At 47.7% G+C, this 24,651-nt stretch overlaps 1 protein-coding gene across 1 annotated transcript in view; it reads right to left on the bottom strand.

Moving 5' to 3' along the window:
* LOC137534518 (beta-microseminoprotein-like) overlaps nucleotides 1-21,225 on the bottom strand; it is a 30,956-nt gene extending 9,731 nt beyond the window's left edge. The window contains exons 1-2 of the mRNA XM_068256050.1: nucleotides 21,139-21,225; nucleotides 13,404-13,509 (exon numbers count right to left, since the gene is read on the bottom strand). Of these exons, the coding sequence (XP_068112151.1) occupies nucleotides 13,404-13,446 (43 nt within the window). The 5' untranslated portion in view covers nucleotides 13,447-13,509; nucleotides 21,139-21,225. The remainder of the gene's footprint in view (nucleotides 1-13,403; nucleotides 13,510-21,138) is intronic.
* Between the last annotated feature and the right edge of the window lie 3,426 nt (nucleotides 21,226-24,651).

Below are 24,651 nucleotides of genomic sequence, written 5' to 3'. Positions count from 1 at the left end.
CCACGTAACAACGTAAAAATTGCTCTAACGATTGGTTGACCCTCTCAGTTTGGCCATTTGTCTGTGGGTGGTAGCCCGACGAAAATGACAGCCCCATGCCCATCTGGTGACAGAATGCCCTCCAAAATTTTGAGACAAACTGGACTCCCCGATCGGAAACTATGTCTTCCGGAATGCCATGCAACCGAAAGATATGGACGATGAATAAGTCGGCCAATTCCTGGGCCGAGGGGAGTCCTTTCAAGGGCACGAAATGGGCCATTTTACTAAAGTGGTCGACTACCACCCATATGACCGACTTGCCCTCTGACCTAGGAAGCTCCCCCACAAAATCCATGGACAAATGGGTCCACGGCTCACTCGGGGTGGGCAAAGGCTGCAGAGTACCTACAGATGCCAGCCGGGAGGGTTTGCTTTTTGCACACACCGCACATTCCCTAACAAATTCTTTGCAGTCAGTTGCCAGAGAGGGCCACCACGCACACCTGGCCAAGAGATCCTGCGTTCTAGACGCCCCAGGATGTCCCGAATTCTTGTGTGAGTGGACCATCTCCAAAATCTGGAGACGGAAGGGCAATGGGATAAATAACACTCCCTCAGGTTTCCCTTCTGGGACATCCTGTTGGAAAGGACCCAAAACTTCTTTCCAGTTCTCCCAAGTCTCGGTAGCGGCTAACACCAACTTTCGTGGAATAATGGATTCAGGAATCGAGGGCTGTGCTGTCTCCGGCTCGAAACACCTAGAAAGTGCGTCCGCCTTGGTATTTTTACTGCCTGGAGTGAAAGTAATTACGAATTTGAACCTCGAAAAAAATAGCGACCATCGAGCTTGTCGAGGACTTAACCTTTTAGCTCCCTCGATGTACTCGAGATTCTTGTGGTCGGTATAAACCGTAATCGTGTGCTCTGCTCCTTCCAGCCAATGACGCCACTCTTCGAAGGCTAGCTTGATAGCTAGAAGCTCCCTATTGCCTATATCGTAGTTTCTCTCTGCCGAAGAGAACCTCCAGGAAAAATAGGCACATGGATGTAATCTGCCCTGAAGACCTGAACGTTGAGACAGCACAGCCCCTACCCCAACCTCTGAGGCGTCTACCTCGACTATAAATGGAAACGAAGTGTCCACGTGCCTTAATATGGGCGCCGAGCAGAATAACCCCTTCAGAGTAGCGAATGCCTGTAAAGCCTCGGGAGGCCAATGAGTGGTGTCTGCCCCTTTCTTAGTAAGGTTGGTGAGGGGTGCCACTACTGTGGAATATCCCCTAATAAACCTTCTGTAGTAGTTTGCAAACCCTAGGAACCGTTGTAGGGACTTCAATCCCACCGGCTACGGCCACTCCAGTACCGCGGAGACCTTGGCAGGGTCCATGGAGAGACCCGAGGTGGAGATTATATATCCCAAAAAAGCCACGGACGTGACTTCGAAAATGCACTTTTCAAGTTTAGCATATAACAAATTTTGTCTCAGTTTGTTCAAAACCCATCTAACATGAACTCTGTGATCTGAGAGATTGTTAGAAAAGATAAGAATATCATCGAGATAAACTAACACGAACTTCCCCAACACCTCCCTAAAGACCTCATTGATGAGTTCCTGAAAAACGGCCGGGGCATTACATAACCCGAAGGGCATCACCAGGTACTCGTAATGCCCGTCCGGAGTATTGAAGGCCGTTTTCCATTCGTCACCCTTTCTGATCCGCACAAGATTGTATGCCCCCCGTAAATCCAGTTTCGAGAATATTTTAGCCTTCGTGACCTGTGTGAAAAGGTCATCTATTAATGGCAACGGGTAGCGATTCTTCACTGTGATCTTATTAAGCCCCCGGTAGTCGATACATGGCCGTAAGCCCCCATCTTTTTTCTTAACAAAAAAGAACCCTGCCCCGGCGGGTGAACGAGATGGCCGAATGAAGCCCTTGGCCATGTTCTCACGGATATATTCCTGCATGGCCACTTTTTCGGGCCCCGACAAATTATACAGATGGCCCCGGGGAGGTACACAACCTGAACGGAGATTGATGGGACAGTTGAATGGCCGATGTGGGGGTAGTTTGTCAGCTGCCTTGGGGCAAAATACGTCGGCATATTCAGAGTACTGGTCTGGCACACCTCCCACCTGAACTCTGGTTTGCCCCAATGTCAACTTCCCCAAACACCGTTGAAAACAATGAGGTGACCATGTGGTTAACTGACCCGTGGCTCAGTCTATTTGAGGTGAATGGGTTTGCAACCACGGCATGCCTAGGATAATAGTGGAGGTGGACATATGTAATACAAAAAATCGTAACTTTTCCCCATGCAGTACCCCTATGGTGACCTTCACCTCCGGAGTCTGTGACAGTGGGCGCTCCCGTTGCAGAGGGGAATCGTCCACTGCCGTGACCTGAATGGGGGGACTCACAGGAGTGAGAGGAATACCCAACTCCTGAGCAAATTCAATGCTCATAAAATTAGCCGCTGAGCCGGAATCAACAAATGCTTCAGTGGCTACGGACTTGTTCTCCCATGTAATGGTACAGGGGAGAAGCACTTTTTTCTCTTTAAGGGGTGAGAACTGTGAGCCTAGGGTGTCACCCCCCACTACTCCTAGGCAGACCCGTTTCCCGCCCTGTTAGGGCAGTTTCGCACCCTATGCCCTGCCTCTGCACAATATAGGCACAGTTGTTCCGCCATCCTTCGCCTTCGCTCCACCTGGGTTAGTTTTGATCGGCCAATTTGCATCGGTTCTGGTGGAGGTAAGGCCGGAAAGGGTGAGACAGGTGGAGATGCTGTTACAGAGGATGCAGCAACCGGTGCCGCATACGAAGTCACCCTGACATGGTGACTGCCCCTAGCCTGCCTCTGATGGCGTAGCCTGCGATCTACTCGAATGGCCGATGATATGGCCTCATCAACTGTTTTGGGTTCGGGTACAGTTAACATTAAGTCGGAGACCTCCTCCGATAATCCAGACAAAAAGTAGTCCATTAGGGCAAAATTGTCAAACCTAGAGGTGATTGACCACCTACGGAACTCTGCCGCATAATCCTCGACCGATCCTCTGCCTTGCCGCAAAAGTTTGAGCTTCCGCTCTGAGGTCGCAGCAAGGTCAGGGTCGTCGTAGATTATGGCCATGGCCTTAAAGAATTCCTCTACCGAGGTCAGAGCAGTATCGGTAGGAGGCAGGTTATATGCCCAGGACTGGGAGTCCCCAGTCAACAACGTCTTAATAACGATGACCCGTTGGGTCTCAGTCCCCGAGGATCGGGGTCTCAATTCGAAGTATGACAACACTCTACTCCTAAAATTCCGGAAGTCAGACTTGTGGCCGGAAAACTTATCAGGTACGGGCATACGTATGTCATCACTAGGAGGAGATCGCACCGAATCAACTGACGTCTGAAGGGTTTGCACAGAGCCTTTTAGGGCATCAATTAAGGCTTTGTGCTGGCCCAGTGCTTGATGGATATTATCCACCGAAGTGGCAAGCACAGTCAGAGGGTCAGCTCGTGCGTCCATCAGTTTATTGGTCTGGCGTTCTGTAACGCTCGGTGAAGCACAGAGAGGTCTGATTACCGGTGATCTGCAGTATCACGGGAAATACAGACGTATACCAGATTATATGTGATCTGCAGTATCACCGATAATCCAATATACTAGCTAACCTCTGGTCACCTGAGTAGAGTGTAGTGATTGGTGCAACAGTAATACAGAGGACAAGCCTCAGTGCAGCGAGGAGAACTGCACTGATCCCTTCCGCAGGTCTGAGTTCTCCAAAACGGGAGGAGTCAGACAGACAGTGGGAAGGGAGGTCCGAAAGTGACACTCAGGCGGAAGTGTCACTAACGGGACGGGGAACCGCCTCAAATCGTGAGGTCGGTTCTCGAGGTCGGACAAGCTAGGTTGTAACCAGACGGGCAGATAAGTACAATATCAGTAGGCAAAGGCGGAGTCAAAGTACAGGCAGGGTTCAGCAGCGGGGTATCAGAAATATCGGGGTACAAAATCAGGAGGCAGAGGCGGAGTCAAAGTACAGGCAGGGTTCGGCAGCGAGGTGTCAGAAATATCGGGGTACAAAATCAGGAGGCAGAGGCGGAGTCAAAGTACAGGCAGGGTTCAGCAACGGGGTATCAGATATAACGAGGTACAAGGTCAGAGTTCAGGAGGATAGTCGAGGCAGGCAAAAGGTCATAACAGATAATCACAATCAAACTAGTACTTTAAGCTATCAACAGAATCTAGCTTAGTGTAGGATTACAGCTCCAGCTGGTCCTGGCACACTAACGGATCTGACTACGGCTCTGGGTGCTCCCACATGTGTGAACGCAACGCCAGACAAGGAACAAGTGAACAGCCAGCTGTATATATACACGGAGGCCTCTCCAGCACCTCCCTAAGTGCTAGACCAATCAGGATGGGAGCCAGAGTCAGCTGACCAACCTGGTCAGCTGACTCATCTCTGGCTGACATAAATTCTTCCTGAGTGCGCGCGCGCGCGCGTCACTCTAAACCCTGAGGGACTACGAGTCCCAGCCACAACTGCCCCGCTCTGCGGTGTCTCCGCAGCGGGGGCATGCGGACCAACCGCCGCGTCTGATGCGGCGGTTTCCCCGCTCTTCATGCGTCCCTGCACGGAGACAGCCGCCTCATGCTGAGGAGAGGCGGCTGCCTCTCCGTGTGTGTGGCGCGTGTGTGCGCGGAAAGAGCCGCCTGCTGCTGGATCATGGCGGCGGCTCTTCCGCGTTCTCACACTGGTACAGCTGATTGCTAATGATCCCATACTTGTCAGGCTTAACCTTCTTAACCAGGATGGTATCAGCCAGTTTATACTGTACATGGTGTATGGCAGTCATCGCTGTCAGCTGTTCCTAGGATCAGGAGTGATGCCAAGAGTTTGACTGTTTCCTTATAACAATCAGTATTAATGGAGAATTAATGTTAAACTAAGCAACCACGTACATAGCTGCATCACAGAACTAAGGACAAACAAAGAACACACATTCCTATTCCTTTAGATAAATGGGGTCAAACTCAAATACAAAGTGGGCCAAAATTGTGCACTGGGATCTAGTCACGGGCCGGAATTGTACACTGGGATGGTGGGACCTAGTCGCGGGTCAACCTCAATGTCTACTGCCCACCTTCCTCCCTTATAAAGTTCTCTGGTGTCTGGTGGTGCTTCTTCCCCTATAAGGTTCCCTGGTGTCTAGAGACCCCCACCCCCTATACAGTTCCCTAGTGTTTAATACTTTCCTCCTCCCTCCCCCATATGGCTTCCCTAGTGTTCTAGGGCTTCACCTCCAGTATAGCTTCCCTGGTGGTCTAGAGCAGGCCAAACATAATGCAAAGTGGGGAAACCACTTGAGGGCCAAATCTCCTGGCTCTGAGGGCCAAATTTTGCCTGCAGGCTGAAGTTTGACATGTATGCTTTAGATTGTAAGCTCACAAGGGCAGGGCTCTTTCACCCTTTTGTGTCTTGGAAATTGTTATTTTATAACAATTACTTTTGTCACTGTAATTACTAATTCTGCATTTTGTACAGATTCTGTATTTTGTACCAACTCTTTATTTCATATATTGATGTATACCATTCTCTGTATTATTATGTACCTGTAACGATTGTGGAATTCTCTCCGTGGTCAGCACACAGGATGTGCGCTGACACTGCGGAAATCCTCCACAAGCGTATAATCTGAGAGAACCCAGCACAAGGTGCAACGCACCTGTAGAGGGGAATTCCTGCCAGCAGATGGAGCCGTGGAGTGCAGAGGAACAGATCCTCTGCCCAACCACAAATGCCAGATAGGAAATGTACGAGGGAAGCCAAGTGAGAACGCAATCGCAAGAGCTGCGATTGCCAATGAGAAAGAGCATGGGGACAGAATGTATGTGTGTGCACTAATCTAGTCGCCAACCCGCGATGGTGAACACACAACAGCAGAAACAAAGTAGGAATGCAATCGCGAGAGAAGCGATTGCCAGAAGTGACACAAGACTGAGTAAGACAGAGCACGAGAGTAGCAAAGGCACAGCAAACAATGACAAGATAAGGAAAATAACAAACGCTAGCTAAACGCGAACACCGCACTCATTCGCAACAGCGAACGCGTTTATGGTGCGGTCTCCGCACGATAAGCGCAACAGAGACAAGCACGCCACCCTAACTAACCAAAGCCACACAAACATGAAACAGAGAACGCGAACGCTTGCTCAACGGTTACCCCACCGAGCCTACAGCAAGCGTTCGTATCAGACAAGACAGAGAGAAGGAGCAGCCAGCAGCAGCCGCAGCTCTGGCCTACACTCCCAGACAGAGTTCAAAAGGAACCACCGCTGCTACCGCTAGAGCGAGTGCGGTCCAGACAGACAAACGAACAGAAACAGGAATAGGACAAATAAGATCCACGCTCTTCCGCCAGAGCGAGTGCGATCTGAGTTCAGAGACAGGACAGGAAGGATCCACTGCTCTTTCCGCCAGAGCAAGTGTGATCCAAGTACAGAAACAGGCTAGCAGGATCCACTGCTCTTTCCGCCAGAGCAAGTGTGATCCAAGTACAGAAACAGAGCTTAGCAGGATCCACTGCTCTTTCCGCCAGAGCAAGTGTGATCTAAGTTCTGGAACAAACATTTCACCATCGCCCACCGCTGGCGACAGTGCAATCGCAAGGACAAACAGAAGACTGAACAGGCAATACAAATAATACAACCTGACTGTACTAGAGGGATGCCTAATGCAGTCCCCAGGAATACTCTAAGATAATCTTTAGCAAACAATAGCAAGGCTGACACTCCAGGAGTGTTTCAACAGTAACAAACCATGATGACCAGCCAAGGATTGTGGGATCACATGGTATTTATGCTGCATAATCAGTATATGCAAATTCCTCAGCAGCAGAGCAGGTCTGAAGCTTGCAAAGCAAAGACAGGTCTATTATCCAGAGACCTGCATCCGACAGGCTTGAGGAATGGTCAAACAGCTGTCTGCCTGTGCAGCCAGCTGAGCAGATCATTACAGTACCCTATGTTTGTTTATTATTTTGTACATCCCCACAGAATATGTTGGCGCTTTATAAATCAATAATAATCTATTGTTAACCTCATTAGTGGTATGCCCGACACTGTGTCTGGAAAGAAAAAAAAACCTAAAAGCGGTATGCCTATAGATCAGGTAGTACATGTGCCCCTCAAACCCTGAACCCGCCCCCCCCCTCCCCCCACAGCAATCCCCGGTGTCATTATTCACCAAGTCTCTCACCCGCACTGATTGCAGCAGCTCTGATCACAGTTGCTGCCACTGCACACATCCCCTAGTTCTCTGCGCATTCCCGAGAGTTTTCACGTTGAAATTGATCGGAAATCGGCCTGCGGTGTATATCAGCCTGCAGTGTATATCAGCCTGTGGTGTATATCAGCCTGCAGTGTATATCAGCCTGCGGTGTATATCAGGCTGCGGTGTATATCAGCCTGTGGTGTATATCAGCCTGCAGTGTATATCAGCCTGCGGTGTATATCAGCCTGTGGTGTATATCAGTCTGCAGTGTATATCAGCCTGCGGTGTATATCAGCCTGCAGTGTATATCAGCCTGCGGTGTATATCAGCCTGCGGTCAGGCTCGGACAGAGCCGCCGAACCACCGACGGTCCCATCGGTGGGCCCCGACTGCCCCTCCTCCTGGGGGCCCCTAGAAGGCGTGCGCTGCATGGGAGAGCCGGGGAGGGCAGCCCGACTGTTTTTTTTTTTTTTTTTTTATGTCCCTTAAAAAAAACTATTTTCCCCGGGGGGGCCCCCTCCTATCCTCCCCCTCCCTCACCTCGGAGGGCCCCCCTCCTGTTACGAGCGGCGGCGGCGGTTACAGCAAAGTTCCTGCGAGGTATAGCAGAAGATAGAGGTCCAGCTGCCTCCCGGGCTACGCTGTCTCCTCTATGCCGCTCGCACTGCTTCCTGGTTTAGTGCGAGCGGCATAGAGGAGACAGCGACTGGGAGGCAGCTGGACCTCTATCTTCTGCTATACCTCCCCGAAAGTTTGCTGTACCCGCCGGCGCCGCTCGTAACAGGAGGGGGCCCTCCGAGAGTCCGAGGTGAGGGAGGGGGAGGATAGGAGGGGGCCCCCGGGGAAAATAGTTTTTTTTAAGGGAAAAAAAACAAAAAAAAAACAGTCGGGCTGCCCTCCCCGCGGCTTGTAAGGAGGGGGGACACCCAGGTGAGGGGGAGCATAGGAGTCGGGGCCCCCACTGGCTACCCACTCGGCTACCTAACTGCCCACCCTCCCACCTGGCTACCTAACTGCCCACCCGGCTACCTATCTACCCACCCAGCTACCTATCTGCCTACCCTCCCACCCGGCTACCTATCTGCCCACCCGGCTACCTATCTACCCACCCGGCTACCTATCTACCCACCCAGCTACCTATCTGCCTACCCTCCCACCCGGCTACCTATCTGCCCACCCGGCTACCTATCTACCCACCCAGCTACCTATCTGCCTACCCTCCCACCCGGCTACCTAACTGCCCACCCGGCTACCTAACTGCCTACCCTCCCACCCGGCTACCTATCTACCCACCCGGCTACCTAACTGGCTGCCCACCCGGCTACCTATCTACCCACCCAGCTACCTATCTGCCTACCCTCCCACCCGGCTACCTAACTGCCCACCCGGCTACCTAACTGCCTACCCTCCCACCCGGCTACCCTTCTGCCTACCCTCCCACCCGGCTACCTAACTGCCCACCCGGCTACCTAACTGCCTACCCTCCCACCCGGCTACCTATCTACCCACCCAGCTACCTATCTGCCTACCCTCCCACCCGGCTACCTAATTGCCCACCCGGCTACCTAACTGCCTACCCTCCCACCCGGCTACCTATCTGCCCACCCGGCTACCTATCTGCCCACCTGGATACCTATCTACCCACCCAGCTACCTATCTGCCCACCCGGCTACCTAACTGCCTACCCTCCCACCTGGCTACCTAACTGCCCACCCGGCTACCTATCTACCCACCCAGCTACCTATCTGCCTACCCTCCCACCCGGCTACCTATCTGCCCACCCGGCTACCTATCTACCCACCCGGCTACCTATCTACCCACCCAGCTACCTATCTGCCTACCCTCCCACCCGGCTACCTATCTGCCCACCCGGCTACCTATCTACCCACCCAGCTACCTATCTGCCTACCCTCCCACCTGGCTACCTAACTGCCCACCCAGCTACCTATCTGCCCACCTGGCTACCTAACTGCCTACCCTCCCACCCGGCTACCTAACTGCCCACCCAGCTACCTATCTGCCTACCCTCCCACCCGGCTACATAACTGCCTACCCGGCTACCTATCTGCCCACCATGCCATGGGCGTCCCTACATAGGGCAAAATGGGGCATGCGCACTCCCCTGGCTAGCTGCTGCCCCCCCCTAGCTACCCGGACGTGGCTGGCCCGCCCGCCCTGGGGTGGCAGCGGAGAGAGAAAAGAAGCGGCAGGCACAGCGGCGCTGCCTGCCACATCACTTAATTCTAAAGGGGGGAGCGAGAGAGGGGGAGCCCCAAGGTGAGGGAAGGGGGAGGGGGAAACGTCCTCCCTTCCCCACCGCTTCTCTTCTCTCTCCGCTGCCACTGAGGACACCTATAGATCTGGCTATTTAAACTGGGGACACCTATAGACCTGTCTATCTATACTGGGGGGCCCTGTCACTACCTAAACTAGGGGCTCCTGTCACTATATACACTGGGGGGGGGGGTCCCTGTCACTGCATACACTGGGGGGCTCCGGTCATACCTAAACTGGGGGTACCTGTCACTAACTGAACTGGGGGGGCGCCTGTCAATACCTGAACTGGGGGCACCTGTCACTACCTAAACTGGGGGCACCTGTCACTACATACCCTGGGGGGCACCTGTCACTACAAACACTGGGGGCTCCTGTCACTACATACCCTGGGGGGCACCTGTTACTACCTTAACTGGGGGGCACCTGTCACTACAAACACTGGGGGCTCCTGTCACTACCTAAACTGGGGGGTATCTGTCACTAACTAAACTGGGGGGCTCCTGTCGCTACCTAAACTTGGGGGTCCTGTCACTACCTAAGCTGGGAGGCTCCTGGTGCTACCTAAACTAGGGTGCACCTGTCACTACCTAAACTATCCAGGCCAGCCCAGCATCACCACCAGCACACCAGCCCAGAATCACTGTCAAAAAGGCCACAGCATCACCACCAACAGTCAGGCCAACATTTACTTCAACCAGCCAAGTACAGCCCAGCATCACCGCCAGGCCGGCCACAGCATCACCGCCAGGCCTTTCAGCCCACACATCATCCCCAATCCAGCCAAAAACAGTATTGCCTGGCACAGCAGCCAGTAGAGGAGAATTCAGAAGCCAGGTGAGAGGTGTCTACCATATTAAGTGGGCATTCTGCCTATTTATGTGAAATGCTGTTTATTTATGTGCCTCATGACTGCTGAATTTGTCTTGTTGGGGGCCTCATGGTTACTGAATTTGTCTTGTTGGGGGCCTCATGGTTACTGAATGTCTTGTTGGGGGCCTCATGATTGCTGAATTTGTCTTGTTGGGGGCCTCAAGATTGCTGAATTTGTCATGTTGTCATATTTGTCATATCTAACCTATGCTGAGGGAAACTATTCTGGCTACCTATATTAGCCCACTGCCTTACTGTTACAGTTACATTACAATTACCCCCCACCCATGTGATGTCATGTCCACACCCATTTTTTTTGTCGCTGCGCGCTTTGCTTTTGGGGGGGGGTGTTGGTAAATTATCCGCACCGGGTGTCAAACACCCTAGCTACGCCACTGGAGGGGGGCACAGCTTGGAAGGGGGGGAATTGGGCACAGAGCGGCGGGGAGGGGGGGAAGCGTCCCCCCCTCCCTCACCTAGGGCCCCCCCCTTCCGCGCACCCCCCTCCTCCAGAAGTGCAGCCAGCAGCGAGCGGAGAATAGCTACAGAGATGATGCTATCTCCGCTCCGAGTCCACATGCCGCTGCCCTGCTGGTCTCTGACTGTAGTGTGTGACGCTGTCCAATCACGTTCTCGCAGTACTTCCTGCTAGAGCGTGATTGGACAGCGTCACTACAGGAGACAGAGACCAGCAGGGCAGCAGCGGCATGCGGAGCGGAGCGGAGATAGCATCATCTGAAGCTGGTAAGCTATACTCCGCTCGCTGCTGGCTGCACTTCTCGAGGAGGGGGGTGCGCGGAAGGGGGGGCCCTAGGTGAGGGAGGGGGGGAGGCTTCCCCGCTGATCTGTGCCCTCTGCCCCCCCTTCCAAGCTGGGGGGGACTTGCATTGTGTGGGGGTATCTCTGCCACCAACCTGATTGCATTGTGTGGGGGTATCTGCAGCCAACCTGATTGCATTGTGTGGGGGTATCTGCAGCCAAACTGATTGCATTTTGTGGGGGTATCTGCAGCCAAACTGATTGCATTTTGTGGGGGTATCTGCCATCAACCTGATTGCATTTTGTGGGGGTATCTGCCGTTAACCTGATTGCATTGTGTGGGGGTATCTGCCGTCAACCTGATTGCATTTTGTGGGGGTATCTGCCACCAACCTGATTGCATTGTGTGGGGGTATCTGCCACCAACCTGATTGCATTGTGTGGGGGTATCTGCCGTCAACCTGATTGCATTTTGTGGGGAACTTGATGAATTATCATGAGGCATGTAACTACTTGAATATACAATGTATCTGGTCGGACCTAATCTCTGTGAATAACGCCGCTACTTATTTTGTGTTTTGTATTTTTTTTTTTTAAGTCTGCCCATGACTCATCATGACCACGCCGATGTTCCAGTGCGTGGTGACACCCATTTAGTTTCGCATTTAGACATATCCCTATTGGAGACTGTCCTCAGAATTGCTCACAATCTATTCCCTACCATAAAGTCATGCAAAATTTCTAGAGTACATGTGTATGTGAGCCCAAAATGGGGGGGGGGGGGGGGGAGGGAGGAGGAGGAGAGGGGGGTGGGCCCCTGGCTGAAACTTCCTCGGTGGGCCCTTGGTGTCCCAGTCCGACCCTGCCTGCGGTGTATGGGCAGCTGACAGATCTCTCTCTAATCAGATTCGTTCAGAAAGAGATTTGTCTCTTGGTCGAGTCTGCCCGTCATCGCTAGATGTATGGCCACCTTTTCATTCATAATAGTGCAGGTTGAGCAGCTGCAGCTTTAAAGTGTAAAATGTGAATTTGGAGAGTAATTTTTAAATTTAGTGTTGATTTCGTGTTTCAAGCTTTTATTATAATCAAAATGTATACTAGACCCTTGCTTGGCACATTTCCTGGTGTCCAAAGTAAGCCTCCCCCACGCCACAGGGTTTGTAGGGGTCATGCTGCTGTGATTTCCTGAGGCCCTAGCAAATTGCCCGTGTTTAGAGACCACGTACCTTGAACTCACAAAATGCCACAGAAGTAGTTGACTGGCTTACACAGCAGCACACCCCATGTTCTACCACTCCTGCTAGGAACCTTGCCGCAACATCCTCATATTTTTCTGATATGGGCACTCCACAACGTCAATGAACTATCTCAACCTGGCTGGAAGGGGGGCTGTAAAACCGTAATCGCCTGCTCATGGGAATGAGGGTGCGCACAAGGACGGCGACTGTCACCACTACACAAAGATTGGTGCCGAGGGGCCTAACATTTACGTCCTGGAGGTGTCAACTAGTAAAAACAGTAATTCTCCCTCCTGAAGTTATTTGTGGACGTTTGTGGTGCGGTAAATGTGTCGTTCCGTCTGTCAGTGTGAACTGGGCCTAACCATTACACTTCCTCATTGAGGTGTACATACGCCGGATGGTTTAAAGCACTTTATTCCCCAAATTTAGAAATGTAATGTGATTTCTGCGCTTTAGAGAATAAAACACGACTCTGGGTCAACTATGTAATTTTTGGTGGGACTTTTGGCATGGATCCCCCTCTGGCACGCCACAGCCCAGGTGTTGGGCCCCTTTAAACAACTTTTGGATCACTTTTGTGGCCAGAAACAGTCCCTCTAGGTTTTAGCATTCGCCTGCTCATTGAAGTCTATGGCGATTCTCCGGTTTCTCCGTTTGCAGCCAATTCGCATTTGCGAACTGAAAACATGACAACACTAGGGAAAATGCTATTGTAGATCATTTTGTAATAAGTTTGTGATTTTTCCCAAATTTTTGCGCTAAAAACTAATTTTTTCTCCTTTTTTGCAGTAAAAACCCCAAACTTTTTGAGACATTTTCGCAAAGTATTTTTGCAAATATGTTCTCAATGCTATTTTTGATGCGAAAATGACTTTGGCAAAAATTTGCGAGCAACACTGGCGAAGGCAAATGATAGTACTTAGTGTACTGAAATCTGTCTAGACTGGGAACATTTAATCCAAATGAACTAAATGATTCTTCATTATTAATTGCCTTTTTCTCACCTTCAGGAAAGTCACCATTTTTTAATTCTGGATGACGTATCATACAATCTCCATTGCAAGTAACCACCAGGGCACCAACCACAATCAGAACAGCTGCAAGGTATTTCTGTAGGGTAGACAAAAATAGACATGTAAACAATATATACATTCATTATGGTAAAGTATATAATAGATTTCAGTATAAAGCCGTCTGCAGCTCCTCCAGCTTTTCCTTGGAGTTCTTGCAGGTTTTTCCTGTAAGTGAATAGGACCCTAAACAACATCTAGTAAATGCATAGCAATAGTTACATTTTTGTCTATGTCAGTTATATTCACAGCATACCATGTCCTAGCTCTGTGCTAAGTACGGACTACAATGGTTATGCGACAAAGCTATTTATAGTCACGGTATTATGTCACTAAAGGGGGTGTTGTGGGAATCTGGAACCTTAGCTTGGGGTATGAACACAATCATTTCCACATAATGTTTCACACAGTTAATATCTGTATTTTTTTAATTAAATGGTACAAGTGAAATCACCCTGACTTAACCTTAATCTTTTAAAGCCAAAATATATTGCTAAGTAGGCTAAAAAAATAAATAAAGTGATGGCAAACAAGGTTTAGGATTAGAATATAAATGTAATGCACTTGTTTTCAGTCATTGAATAATCCGTGTGTGAGAGCTGATGGAGATGGAGATGAATGAGCAGTTGTACGCTCTGTGCAATGCTCGAAGAATATCCCGTGCTGTGATGATGTTGTTGTAGAGAAGCTTTCAGGCCCATCATGAGTTTTATGCTGGTACCGGTCATTCACTCGATACAGAAAAAACTGATATAGATCCAGGGGTGTAACTACAAATAATGGGGCCTCCCAGCAAAACTTTGATGGTGCCCCCCAATCAGGGTCAGACTGGGACACTAAGGGCCCACCAGGGGGGGGGCACGGGATCGCCCCCCACCATTTTGAGCTCACTCTTGCATGTACTACGGAAATTTTGCACTATATAAATACATCAGTTGTTAGGACATTAAAAGTGGATGTCACCTTGCACTGCAATATGGGCGTGGTCATGATGGGTCATTGGCAGACCCAAAAATACACAAAATAAGTAGCGGTGCTATTGACAGAGAGTGGGTCTGACCAGATAAACTTTAGATAAAATAATCAAGTAAGTTACATGCCTCATGATAATCAAGTAGCCAAATGCAGCTAAATAAAAATATTACATAGTCACACACCTCCAGATAAAATAATTAAGTATCAAGGTGCCTTACAATGAACAAAATAAATAGCCAGGTGCGTCAAAATAAAATAATTTAGTAGCCAAATGGGCTCTGAATACATAAATGAAGTAGCAATGTTCCCCAGAAAACATTGCTCCTCCTTCCTGCGCTGTGCCCCCTCCTGCAGTGCTCGGGGCCCCCCAGGGACACTAAGAGGGAGGCCTACTGGGCAAAATCCCAAACTCCCGCCGGCCCTGTCCGACCCTGCCCCCAATGTTCATACCCCTTCCCTTGCCTACCCTTGGTGATGCTCACAGCCTGGGGGGCCTTCTTGGAAGGGTCATAAAACAAGTGTGGCCATAATCATATTCACACCCATAACAAGTGTAGCCACCAGGGGCATTGCTAGCCCTATTTTAGGGGGGCCGATGCTCCCAACATGTCATGGGGTGCCCCCAATCTATTTCTAGGGGTGCCCCGGCAGCCCCGCTGTCCCCCCCTGGCCGCCCGCTGCCAGACAGCCAGCAGCGTCAGACCTCGATCAGCAGGTGACCACTAGTGCGGGCACTAGGACCTAGGGAACACCGCACTGGTATGCGGAAGTGACATCACTTCCGCATATACAGCGTGGTGCACCCGGCGTCCGCTCTAACTGGTCGGGTCCCCCACTGATCGAGGTCTGATGCTGCTGCTGGCTGTCAGGTGAGGGGGCGCCTGTCACTTACTACCTAACTGGGGGTCCCTGCTGTCACTACCTAACCTGGGGGGCGCCTGTCACTCACTACCTAACTGGGGTTCCCTGTCACTACCTAACCTGGGAGGTGCTTGTCACTCACTACCTAACCTGGGTGTCCCTGTCACTCACTACCTAGCCTGGGGGGCACCTGTCACTCACTACCTAACCTGGGGGTCCCTGTCACTCACTACCTAAACTGGGGAGCACCTGTCACTCACTACCTAACCTGGGGGGTGTCTGTCACTCACTACCTAACCTGGGGGGCGCCTGTCACTCACTACCTAACCTGGGAGGCGCCTGTCACTCACTACCTAACCTGGGGGTCCGTCACTCACTACCTAAACTGTCGGGCTCTTGTCTCTACCTAAACTGGGGGCTCCTGTCACTACATACACTGGGGGGTCCCTGTCACTACATGAACTGGGGGACACCTGTCACTACATACGCTGGGGGGTTCCTGTCACTACCTGAACTGGAGGGCTCCTGTCACTACCTAAACTGGGGGACTCCTGGCTCTACCTTAACTAGGGGGCACCTGTCACTACGTAAACTATCCAGGCCAGCCAGCCCAGCATCACCACCAGCCAACCAGCCCAGAATCACTGTCAAAAAGGCCACAGCATCACCACCAGTCAGGCCAGCATTTACTTCAACCAGCCAAGCACAGCCCAGCATTACCGCCAGCCAGGTCACAGCATCACAGCAGCCAACCCGGCCACAGCATCACTGCCAGGCCTTTCAGCCCACACATCATCCCCAATCCAGCTAAAAACAGTATTGCCAGGCACAGCAGCCAGTAGAGGAGAATTCAGAAGCCAGGTGAGAGGTGTCTAACATATTTGGGGGGAGCATTCTGCCTATTTATGTGAAAAGCTGTTTATTTATGTGCCTCATGACTGCTGAATTTGTCTTGTTGGGGGCTTCAAGATTGCTGAATTTGTCTTGTTGGTAGCCTCATGATTTGTTGGAGGCCTCACGATTGCTGAATTTGCCATGTTGGGGGCCTCGTGATTGCTGAATTTGTCTTGTTGGGGGCCTCATGATTGCTGAATTTGTCTTGATAGGGGCCTCATAATTGCTGAATGTGTCTTGCTGGGGGTCACATGATTGCTAACTGCGAGACTATGGGAAAAGCTGAATCATCATCATATGAGACAATAGCATTAAACCTACTTTTTTAGCTTTTTAAAACAGAAAATAAAACTGGGAGGTTCTAAAAAAAATGAATACCTTTTTTCAGGAGTAGGATGGATGAAATTGTTTTTCCATAATGTTCATGTATGAGTTAAAATGTTTGTACAGTATTTAGTTTAAATTGCTGTTGCCACTTTGCGATAGATAAGTGACTTTTGAGTTGCAGTTTGGGCACTCAGCCTCCAAAAGGTTCGCCACCACTGTCCTAATCTAATGTCCCACCATTGCTAAGTTCATGCAGATTTGTCTCCACCCGTGACCACATTCACATTCTGGTCCATGGCCACACACATTTTTTGGCGCAGCTCGCTTAGCGAGGCACGCTTACCCCTCATATTTTTCGGCACCCTAGCTGCAGTGTGCTGATCTCTGCTGCCTACAGTATGTACAGTATAAGCTGTTCTCTAGTGCCTGCACTGTGTGCTGCTGATCTATCTCCAGTGTTCTACTGTGCCTTTACTGATTGTAAACTAGCTGCAGTGTGTGCTGATCCCTGCTACTTTCAATATGTACAGTATTAGCTGTAAAGCCTGGTACACACATACAATTTTGATTAGCCAATTTTAGCTCTGTTCATCAAATTCATTGTCTGTTGGCCCACTTACTGCATGGGGGTGGTAAAATTGGTCAGTGATTGTCCAATGAAAATTGTATGTGTATACATCTTTCATCTATGCCTATACTGATTGTAAATTATCTAAATAAAGGAGAAGGGGCTCCATCCAATATTTCGATGGGCAGGCCCGTTATCTGTAGCTTACACCGCTGCTAAGTTCATGTACATTTGACCCCACCCATGGCCACCGCACCAGGTGTCGCCAGCAGAGGGGGTGACACCATGCTCCAGGCTAAGAAAGAGGGGAGTAGGCTGTGTAAATACAGACCAGGCTAGTGCCTGATGGACTTCTCCCTCCTGCTCTTCTCCCTTTTGACTGTTCCTTTTTGAGCTTATAACGGAGTTCAAAGGCCACCAGGGCCACATGGCGATCATCTTAACATCCCCCTATAACAAGAAACATTACTACCTGGTGAGGTTGGGGGTTCATGGGGTAAGAGGGGAGTTTATGCACCATCATGAGTTTATGCACCGGGTGGCACCAATCCTATTGATGCCCCTGCTAAGGACCAGTGTGCGCCTGAAACATGTCAGAATAAGATTTCATATTTTGGACATCGTGCAGAGCCTACCTTCATTCTTTACCTTTCTGGGGTCCGAGCCACCTGGATCCTGCACTGTCCGCACACTGGTCAAGCAGATACACACTTTCTGTACCTCTACCGATGTAAGTGTTGGACTTTTGCTTTTTTTACCTCACAGTTTTGCTTGAAGCACATTTAGTTTCTTATTTTAATACTGCTTATTAAGGAAAAGTCAAAGAACCCCACAAGTGTTATGAATGCTAATATGTGGCTTATTATTTGGCTTCCCTGCTGATCTGGAATACGTGCTCTTTGATTCAGGTATCCGAAGCCAACATCAATAGCAACAGAGTAGCATATAACTGAAGCGAATTATTTGCAGAGCAAAGAGAAACGATTATACCTCTGGCAACAGCAATCCATTCAATGCAAATGAGGAGAATTGTGCAATCCAAAATGGAAAGAACTCTGTGTTATGATGGATAAACGTTGATAAATGTGAGTCATATATCTCTTGTTTTATGTCAGTAGTTGGGACACCAGTCTGTTGTTACGCAACAATAATTATATTAGTATCAGTAAGATAATATTTCCATGTTACAATCCATTAATCCTAAGAAATGTCTGAATGCGATGGGTATATAACTAACTAATATTTTCTCACAATATAAAAAGATTAACGTAGGAAGATTATTTTGATCAGGCAGCATTACAAGCTTTGATGAGCCTGAGTATTTTTCTGGGCAGCGCGGTGGTGTAGGGGTTAATGCTTTTGCCTTGCAGTGCTGGGTCCCTGGTTTGAATTCCAGCCAGGTCAACATGTGCAAGGAGAAAAGACCGAGAGCCCAAAATAGTGTAGTATGTTTTTGTAGGGGATGAGAATAATGAAAGTAAGTAATATACTCACAAGTCAGGGTTGCCTCAAGAGCAACCACTGTAAACGCAGGTGGGGAGAACAAGCCTGTCCCCACTCAGGAGTAAAACGTCGCTCTCTGTGGATAGAGGAATTGTAGGGCAGATCACCCTTCCACCAAGGGTGGACTTCTGAATGCAAGAAGGTGTACAGAGGCGCCGGAAGTATAAAAGTGGCTAAAAAGTTTAAAATGTTTTGGTCGCGGTGGTGGACCAGCTGACCACAAACGGACAACAAGGCTGTTGTTTTTAAATAAATATATACAAAATTTATTCGGAAAGCTCCCAGCAATTAGTCGCAACGCGTTTCACGGGTAGCAACCCGCTTCTTCAGGCAATAGGGGGCAGGAGCAACAACACAGCGTGAAGTCTGGATGAAGCTTGGCACCTCTGCCCCTGCCCCCTATTGCCTGAAGAAGCGGGTTGCTACCCGTGAAACGCGTTGCGACTAATTGCTGGGAGCTTTCCGAATAAATTTCGTATATATTTATTTAAAAACAACAGCCTTGTTGTCCGTTTGTGGTCAGCTGGTCCACCACCGCGACCAAAACATTTTAAACTTTTTAGCCACTTTTATACTTCCGGCGCCTCTGTACACCTTCTTGCATGTGCAAGGAGTTTGTATGTTCTACCTGTGTCTGTGTGGGTTTCATCTGGGCGCTCTGATTTCCCCCCACATCCCAAAAACATACAGTTAAAGGGGCACTATGGCAAAAAATTGTAAAATTTAAAATATGTCCAAAAATATACAAATAAGAAGTACATTTTTTGAGAGTAAAATTAGACAAATTACTTTTCTCCTAAGTTGCTGTCACTTACAGTAGGTAGTAGATATCGGACAGAAGCGACAGGTTTTGGACTAGTCCATCTCTTCATGGGGGAATTCTCAGGGATTTATTTTATTCAAAAGCACTCAGTGAATGGCAGTTGCTCTGTCCAACTGCCAAAAAACTGTGTAGCAAGCAGGGAAGCTGGCCAGTATCACTGTTTAAATCCGTTTTAGGGAATATCTTTATAAAGAATAAAAGCCTTGCTGAGAATCCCCTATGAAGAGATGGACTAGTCCAAAACCTGTCGCTTCTGTCAGATTTCTACTACCTACTGTAAGTGACAGCAACCTAGGAGAAAAGTAATTTACGGCTCATTTTATTCTGGAAAAAAAGGTACCGTACTTCTTACTTGTCTATGTTTGCACATATTTTAAATTGTACAATTTTTCCCATAGTGCCCCTTTAAGTTAATTGGCTTTCCTCTAAAATTGGCCCTAGACTATGATAAATGCACCTCATGATACATACATAGACATATGACTATGTTAGGGACTAGAATGTGAGCCCTTCTAAGGGTCAGTTAGTGACAAGACAATATAATCTGTACAGCGCTGCGTAATATGTTGGTGCTATGTAAATACTTATTGTATTATAAAATATAGTTACATCACTGCTGATGGTCCTTCGCCCATTGTAAATATTACTGCCCAGTCTGAAAATGGCATTATGTAAAATGATCGGATATGGTCAAAGAGATGCTAACAATTTTAAATTGATGCAACTTTTATGTATCTTGGAACAAATCAAAATCCTCAGCTACTGCATCTGATTGGTCCGGTTCCAAGCAGCATAATTAACATAAGATGTGCATGAACTCAAAATTGCTACCGTCTTATTGACCATCTGTAGAGATATGGGGCAAATCAGTGCAGGGAGAATTGGAGCACATCTCCTGCAGAACAGGTGCTGATTTGGAGCAGTAGCTCAGAGCGACCAATCACAATCCTTGATCTGGACATCTGCTCTTCTGCTCCAGTTTTCCTTGCTCTGCTCCAGTATTCCAGGCTAATGTCATTTACTTGTCACTGCCATAATCCTTCTGAGGCTAGGAGACCTGCCATGTACACTCAAGTCACCTTGCAAAGCATTAACATATTACATATGAAAGTGTGTAGTCCATGATTTATTACTATTCCATTTACCATTATTGCTAAATGTAAAAAAAAAAGAAAAGCTGTAGGGCTTGATTCACAAAGCGGTGCAAACTGTTTAGGACGGGTGTGCCGTTCGCAGACTTTTGTGCGCGCAATGTGCCGCGATCGCGCGAATCGCAGCAAATTGCGTGCGCAAAAGTCCACGAACGGCACTTCACGTGCTAACTGTTTAGCACACCCGTGCTAAACAGTTTGCACCACTTTGTGAATCAAGCCCGTAGTGTAGTAAAACATACAGTAACTAAAAACCCACCTTTGTAGTAGATGTTTAAATTGAACGTCACATTCATTTCCAAAACCAAACAGGCAGATTTATTAAAACCAGTACAATGAAAACCGGAGAAAACTGGTGCAGTAAGGGAGCAGATGGTCAGATCAAGGATTCTGATTAGTCACTGTGAGCAGCTGATCCATTTTTGCACCATTGGTTTTGCTTCAATCCTCCTTGCATTGGTCATAAGTCTGTGCCTGTGCACCACTGTGTGTAGGTAAAACAACAGCATTCTTCTTTAGAAAAACAAAATTCACAACGCTCTGAATCCCCTTTACTATATAACTCACAGGTGCAGGATCCTGTATGGCAAGCAGGGTTCAATGAGGAGAAAGAGATGATCGGCAAGCGTCTGTGAGGCATAACATCCGGTACTTTATTGTTGATAGACAGACATAAAGTATTGAAAAAGAAGGGGGGTCGGACAAGCACCATACAGATATAGTTACCAAGAGTAATTATAAATAGGTACAGAGTGTGCTAAGGGTTTTCAGCATAATTTACAGCTCAAAAAGGGGGACAAAAATAACCAAAGACAGCACCACACTGACCAATTGAATAAATGAATAAACACCTTCATTGAGAAATAATACAACACTAAATAAAACAAATAAAAAAATCACCAACAGGTGATAAGAATGGTGTCTTAAACCATAATTAATAATTAAATGGTAGTAACAATATTATATAGTCCTCCTCATCCAAAAAAATATACGGTATGTATATTTGTGAAGAATAATGATATAACAGTGTACAGAGATATTATCACGCTTATACGTGAATAGGGCTAGCGTAACAAGTGCAATTCAGAGTACTAGAGAGAAATAGCGTAGTCAGAGACAGGCCGAGGTCATACACATGAGCAGAAGGCTATAGTACAGAAGGGCTAGGCAAAATCGTAGTCAGAAATCAGGCAAAGTCATACACATAAATCAGATGTCAGTCGTATTGGAGGGATCAAACAGGAGCGAAGTCAGGGGCAGGCCGAGTTGTACACAGAAATCAGATGGCAGTAGTACTTAGGGGCTAGGCAGATTCGTAGTCAAGAGGCAGGCAAAGGTCGGTACACAATATAACATACAATATTACAATGTCAATACTACAATATATAACACTGACTGACTAGAGTACATATATATCGTGCTGATGCCCAATATATGAAATGTAGCTCTCAAGATTCTTACTAGCTATGGGCCAAGAACCAGCAAACTGATTAGTATCAAGGCCGAGGAGAAAGTGAGAGAGCCGGCCTAAAGTACTGGAGGGACAAGCCTAAGCCCCGCTCCTAAAAACAGCCAGCTCCTCCTGTCCAAAGGTGTCAGCTGACCACCTGTCAGCTGACATTCTTTCAGACACGCCTCCTTAGCTTATAAGGATTGCGCTGCACCGCGCACGTCCGTTCAGAGGGACTGCGCACGCACCCCCATCGAACCACCGCCACAGGGGAGCCAAGGATGCCAGGAGGAGATGCCAGCACAGAAGCTCCATCATGCGGACGAACGGCGCCGGAGATGCCGCGAGACCCCCCCCACGGGAAGGTAAGATCGTTACAGATACAGCAATGGAGCAACAGCATATAGCCAAAAAATACACACAATTATGTATAGGATCTACCACAATGACAAAAAATCATGTAACAAACAAGTGTATCAGAGCAACCCCACAGAGGTTAGCTCAAGGTAAACAAATGTCACAACAGTCCTAAAATAAGGTGCAATTGTACATAGCAGCAAGAGATAACAGGAGCAAATAGCCCAAAGAAAAAGTGATTACGTGCCATGTGAAGGACAAGGAGGAGCAGGAGACACTAGCCACAGGCTACGGTGGCTAGTAATTATTTATTATGGATAAAGACACCATCCTAAGGTTACATTTTAGTTGGTTTTATTTAGTGTTGTATAATTTCTCAATAAAGGTATTTATTTGTTAATGTTTTCAATTGGTCAGTGTGGTGCTGACACAAAGAACAAACATCATCCACAAGGTCAACTAACATCATAGTTGCAAGGACCTGAAGTGGAAGTGGGATCTTTATAGGTAGGGGAATGAAACAACCCACCCAAAAGAAAACACATAAACCTCTTGATTTTTAAAGAGATAGACACATGTAAATACAAAGCATATGTAAAGGTGAGCGTAATGACTTAATTACGATTTCGCAAAATTTCGCGTTATTAGTGTAAGTACGATTAGGCCGTAAGTACATAATCGTAATGAAGAAGGATTTCGGGAAATTCCGCGTAAGCGTAATTTTCGCGTAGCTTTCGCATTACAGTGGGTATCGCGAAATTACGTTTGCCTTGCATGCAACCGTTTGTAAGAGTTGTTACATAACGTAATTTCGCGATAGTTCATATTACTGTAAGCGTTAATTTTCGCGTAGTTTTCGCGTTACGGTGGGTATCGCGAAATTACGTTTGCCTTGCATGCAAACGTTTGTAAGCGTAGTTACGTAACGTAATTTCGCGATAGTTCATATTACTCTCATTGAACACAGTATAATTATTGCGAAAAAGCTTGCTCTATGCGTAGAAACATTCTTGTCAATACACCCTTGAACTGCGCATGCTTAGTTTTTACATTATTTAACGCGAAAAAAAAATAAAGCAAAATGCTAGAAAAGGCAAAGAAATGGTGTATATGAGTTCTGCAATGTGCTCTCTCTCACTCCTTCTCCTACAGAAACAACAACCCACAAAGTGAAACTAACATGGCTGCCAAATTATATACTAGGAGGGTGGGTCAAACTACAATTGGTTGTTTAGGATGTATCTCAAAAGAAGCCTGTAATATGATTGGACAATCTCCAATACCCAGACACTTTCCTGTGTCTAGTAATTACTATTATAAACGAAATTACTTTCATTTTCAAAATTAAAATGTATTTCTTTTTATAGCTAACAAGTAATTACGAAATTCGCGAAATTACGAAGAAATGCAAAATTACGTTATGGTTTAACGTGAAATTACGATATAGTTGTACGTGAAATTACGTTATGAACGAAACGCGAAATTACGCGTTGAAAATTACGCTTACGGTATCATCAATTACGCTACCATAATTTTGCACCGTAATAGCAAATTTCGCATGCGTAATTATAGTAATGCGAAATTTCGAAAATGTCAGCTCAACCCTAAGCATATGCTTTAAAAGCATCAAAAACCACTGAAAATAAACGATTGTCAATAGCTAGCACACTTAGTAACACCTCCTAGTGCCTATGCATAAAACAATCTGTTTTTTATCATGAATGTGCATCCCACAACCATATACTATCTAGATCTTATGGCTGGTTCACACTGCTAGAGCTTTTTAAAGGGAACCTGAACTGAGTAAAATTATTTAAAATAAACACATGAGGTAACTTCCAATGAACATTACATAATTACCGTGCCATCAGTTCCTCTCAGAGGCTCACCATTTTCTTCTGACAATGATACCTTCCAGTTCTGACAACATTTTGTCAGAACTGAAATATATCAGTTGTTGTCAGTTATATATACCAGTTGCTGTCAGTTATAGCTGAGAGGACAACTGATGTGCCAGGTAATGTCCATGTTTCCCTATGGCTCAAGTGGGCGATGTTACAGTTTAACAGTGTGCCGACCAGAAAGCTGTTATGGGGAAATTGCCATTTTTAAAATGGAGGACGGAGAATTCCCTTGATCACAGTGGGCAAACAGGACGTGGGACAGGAGAAAGAGATTGAGGAGTAGACAACACGGGATGGAAATATGACTTTTGTATGTTTATTTGGACTTTTAATTTTCAGTTCATGTTTTCTTTAAGCACTAGTGATTTG

Source organism: Hyperolius riggenbachi, chromosome 10, assembly GCF_040937935.1.
Source record: "Hyperolius riggenbachi isolate aHypRig1 chromosome 10, aHypRig1.pri, whole genome shotgun sequence".
In the NCBI taxonomy this organism is placed as follows: Eukaryota; Metazoa; Chordata; class Amphibia; order Anura; family Hyperoliidae; genus Hyperolius; species Hyperolius riggenbachi.
This window is presented reverse-complemented; position numbering and strand designations above follow the sequence as displayed.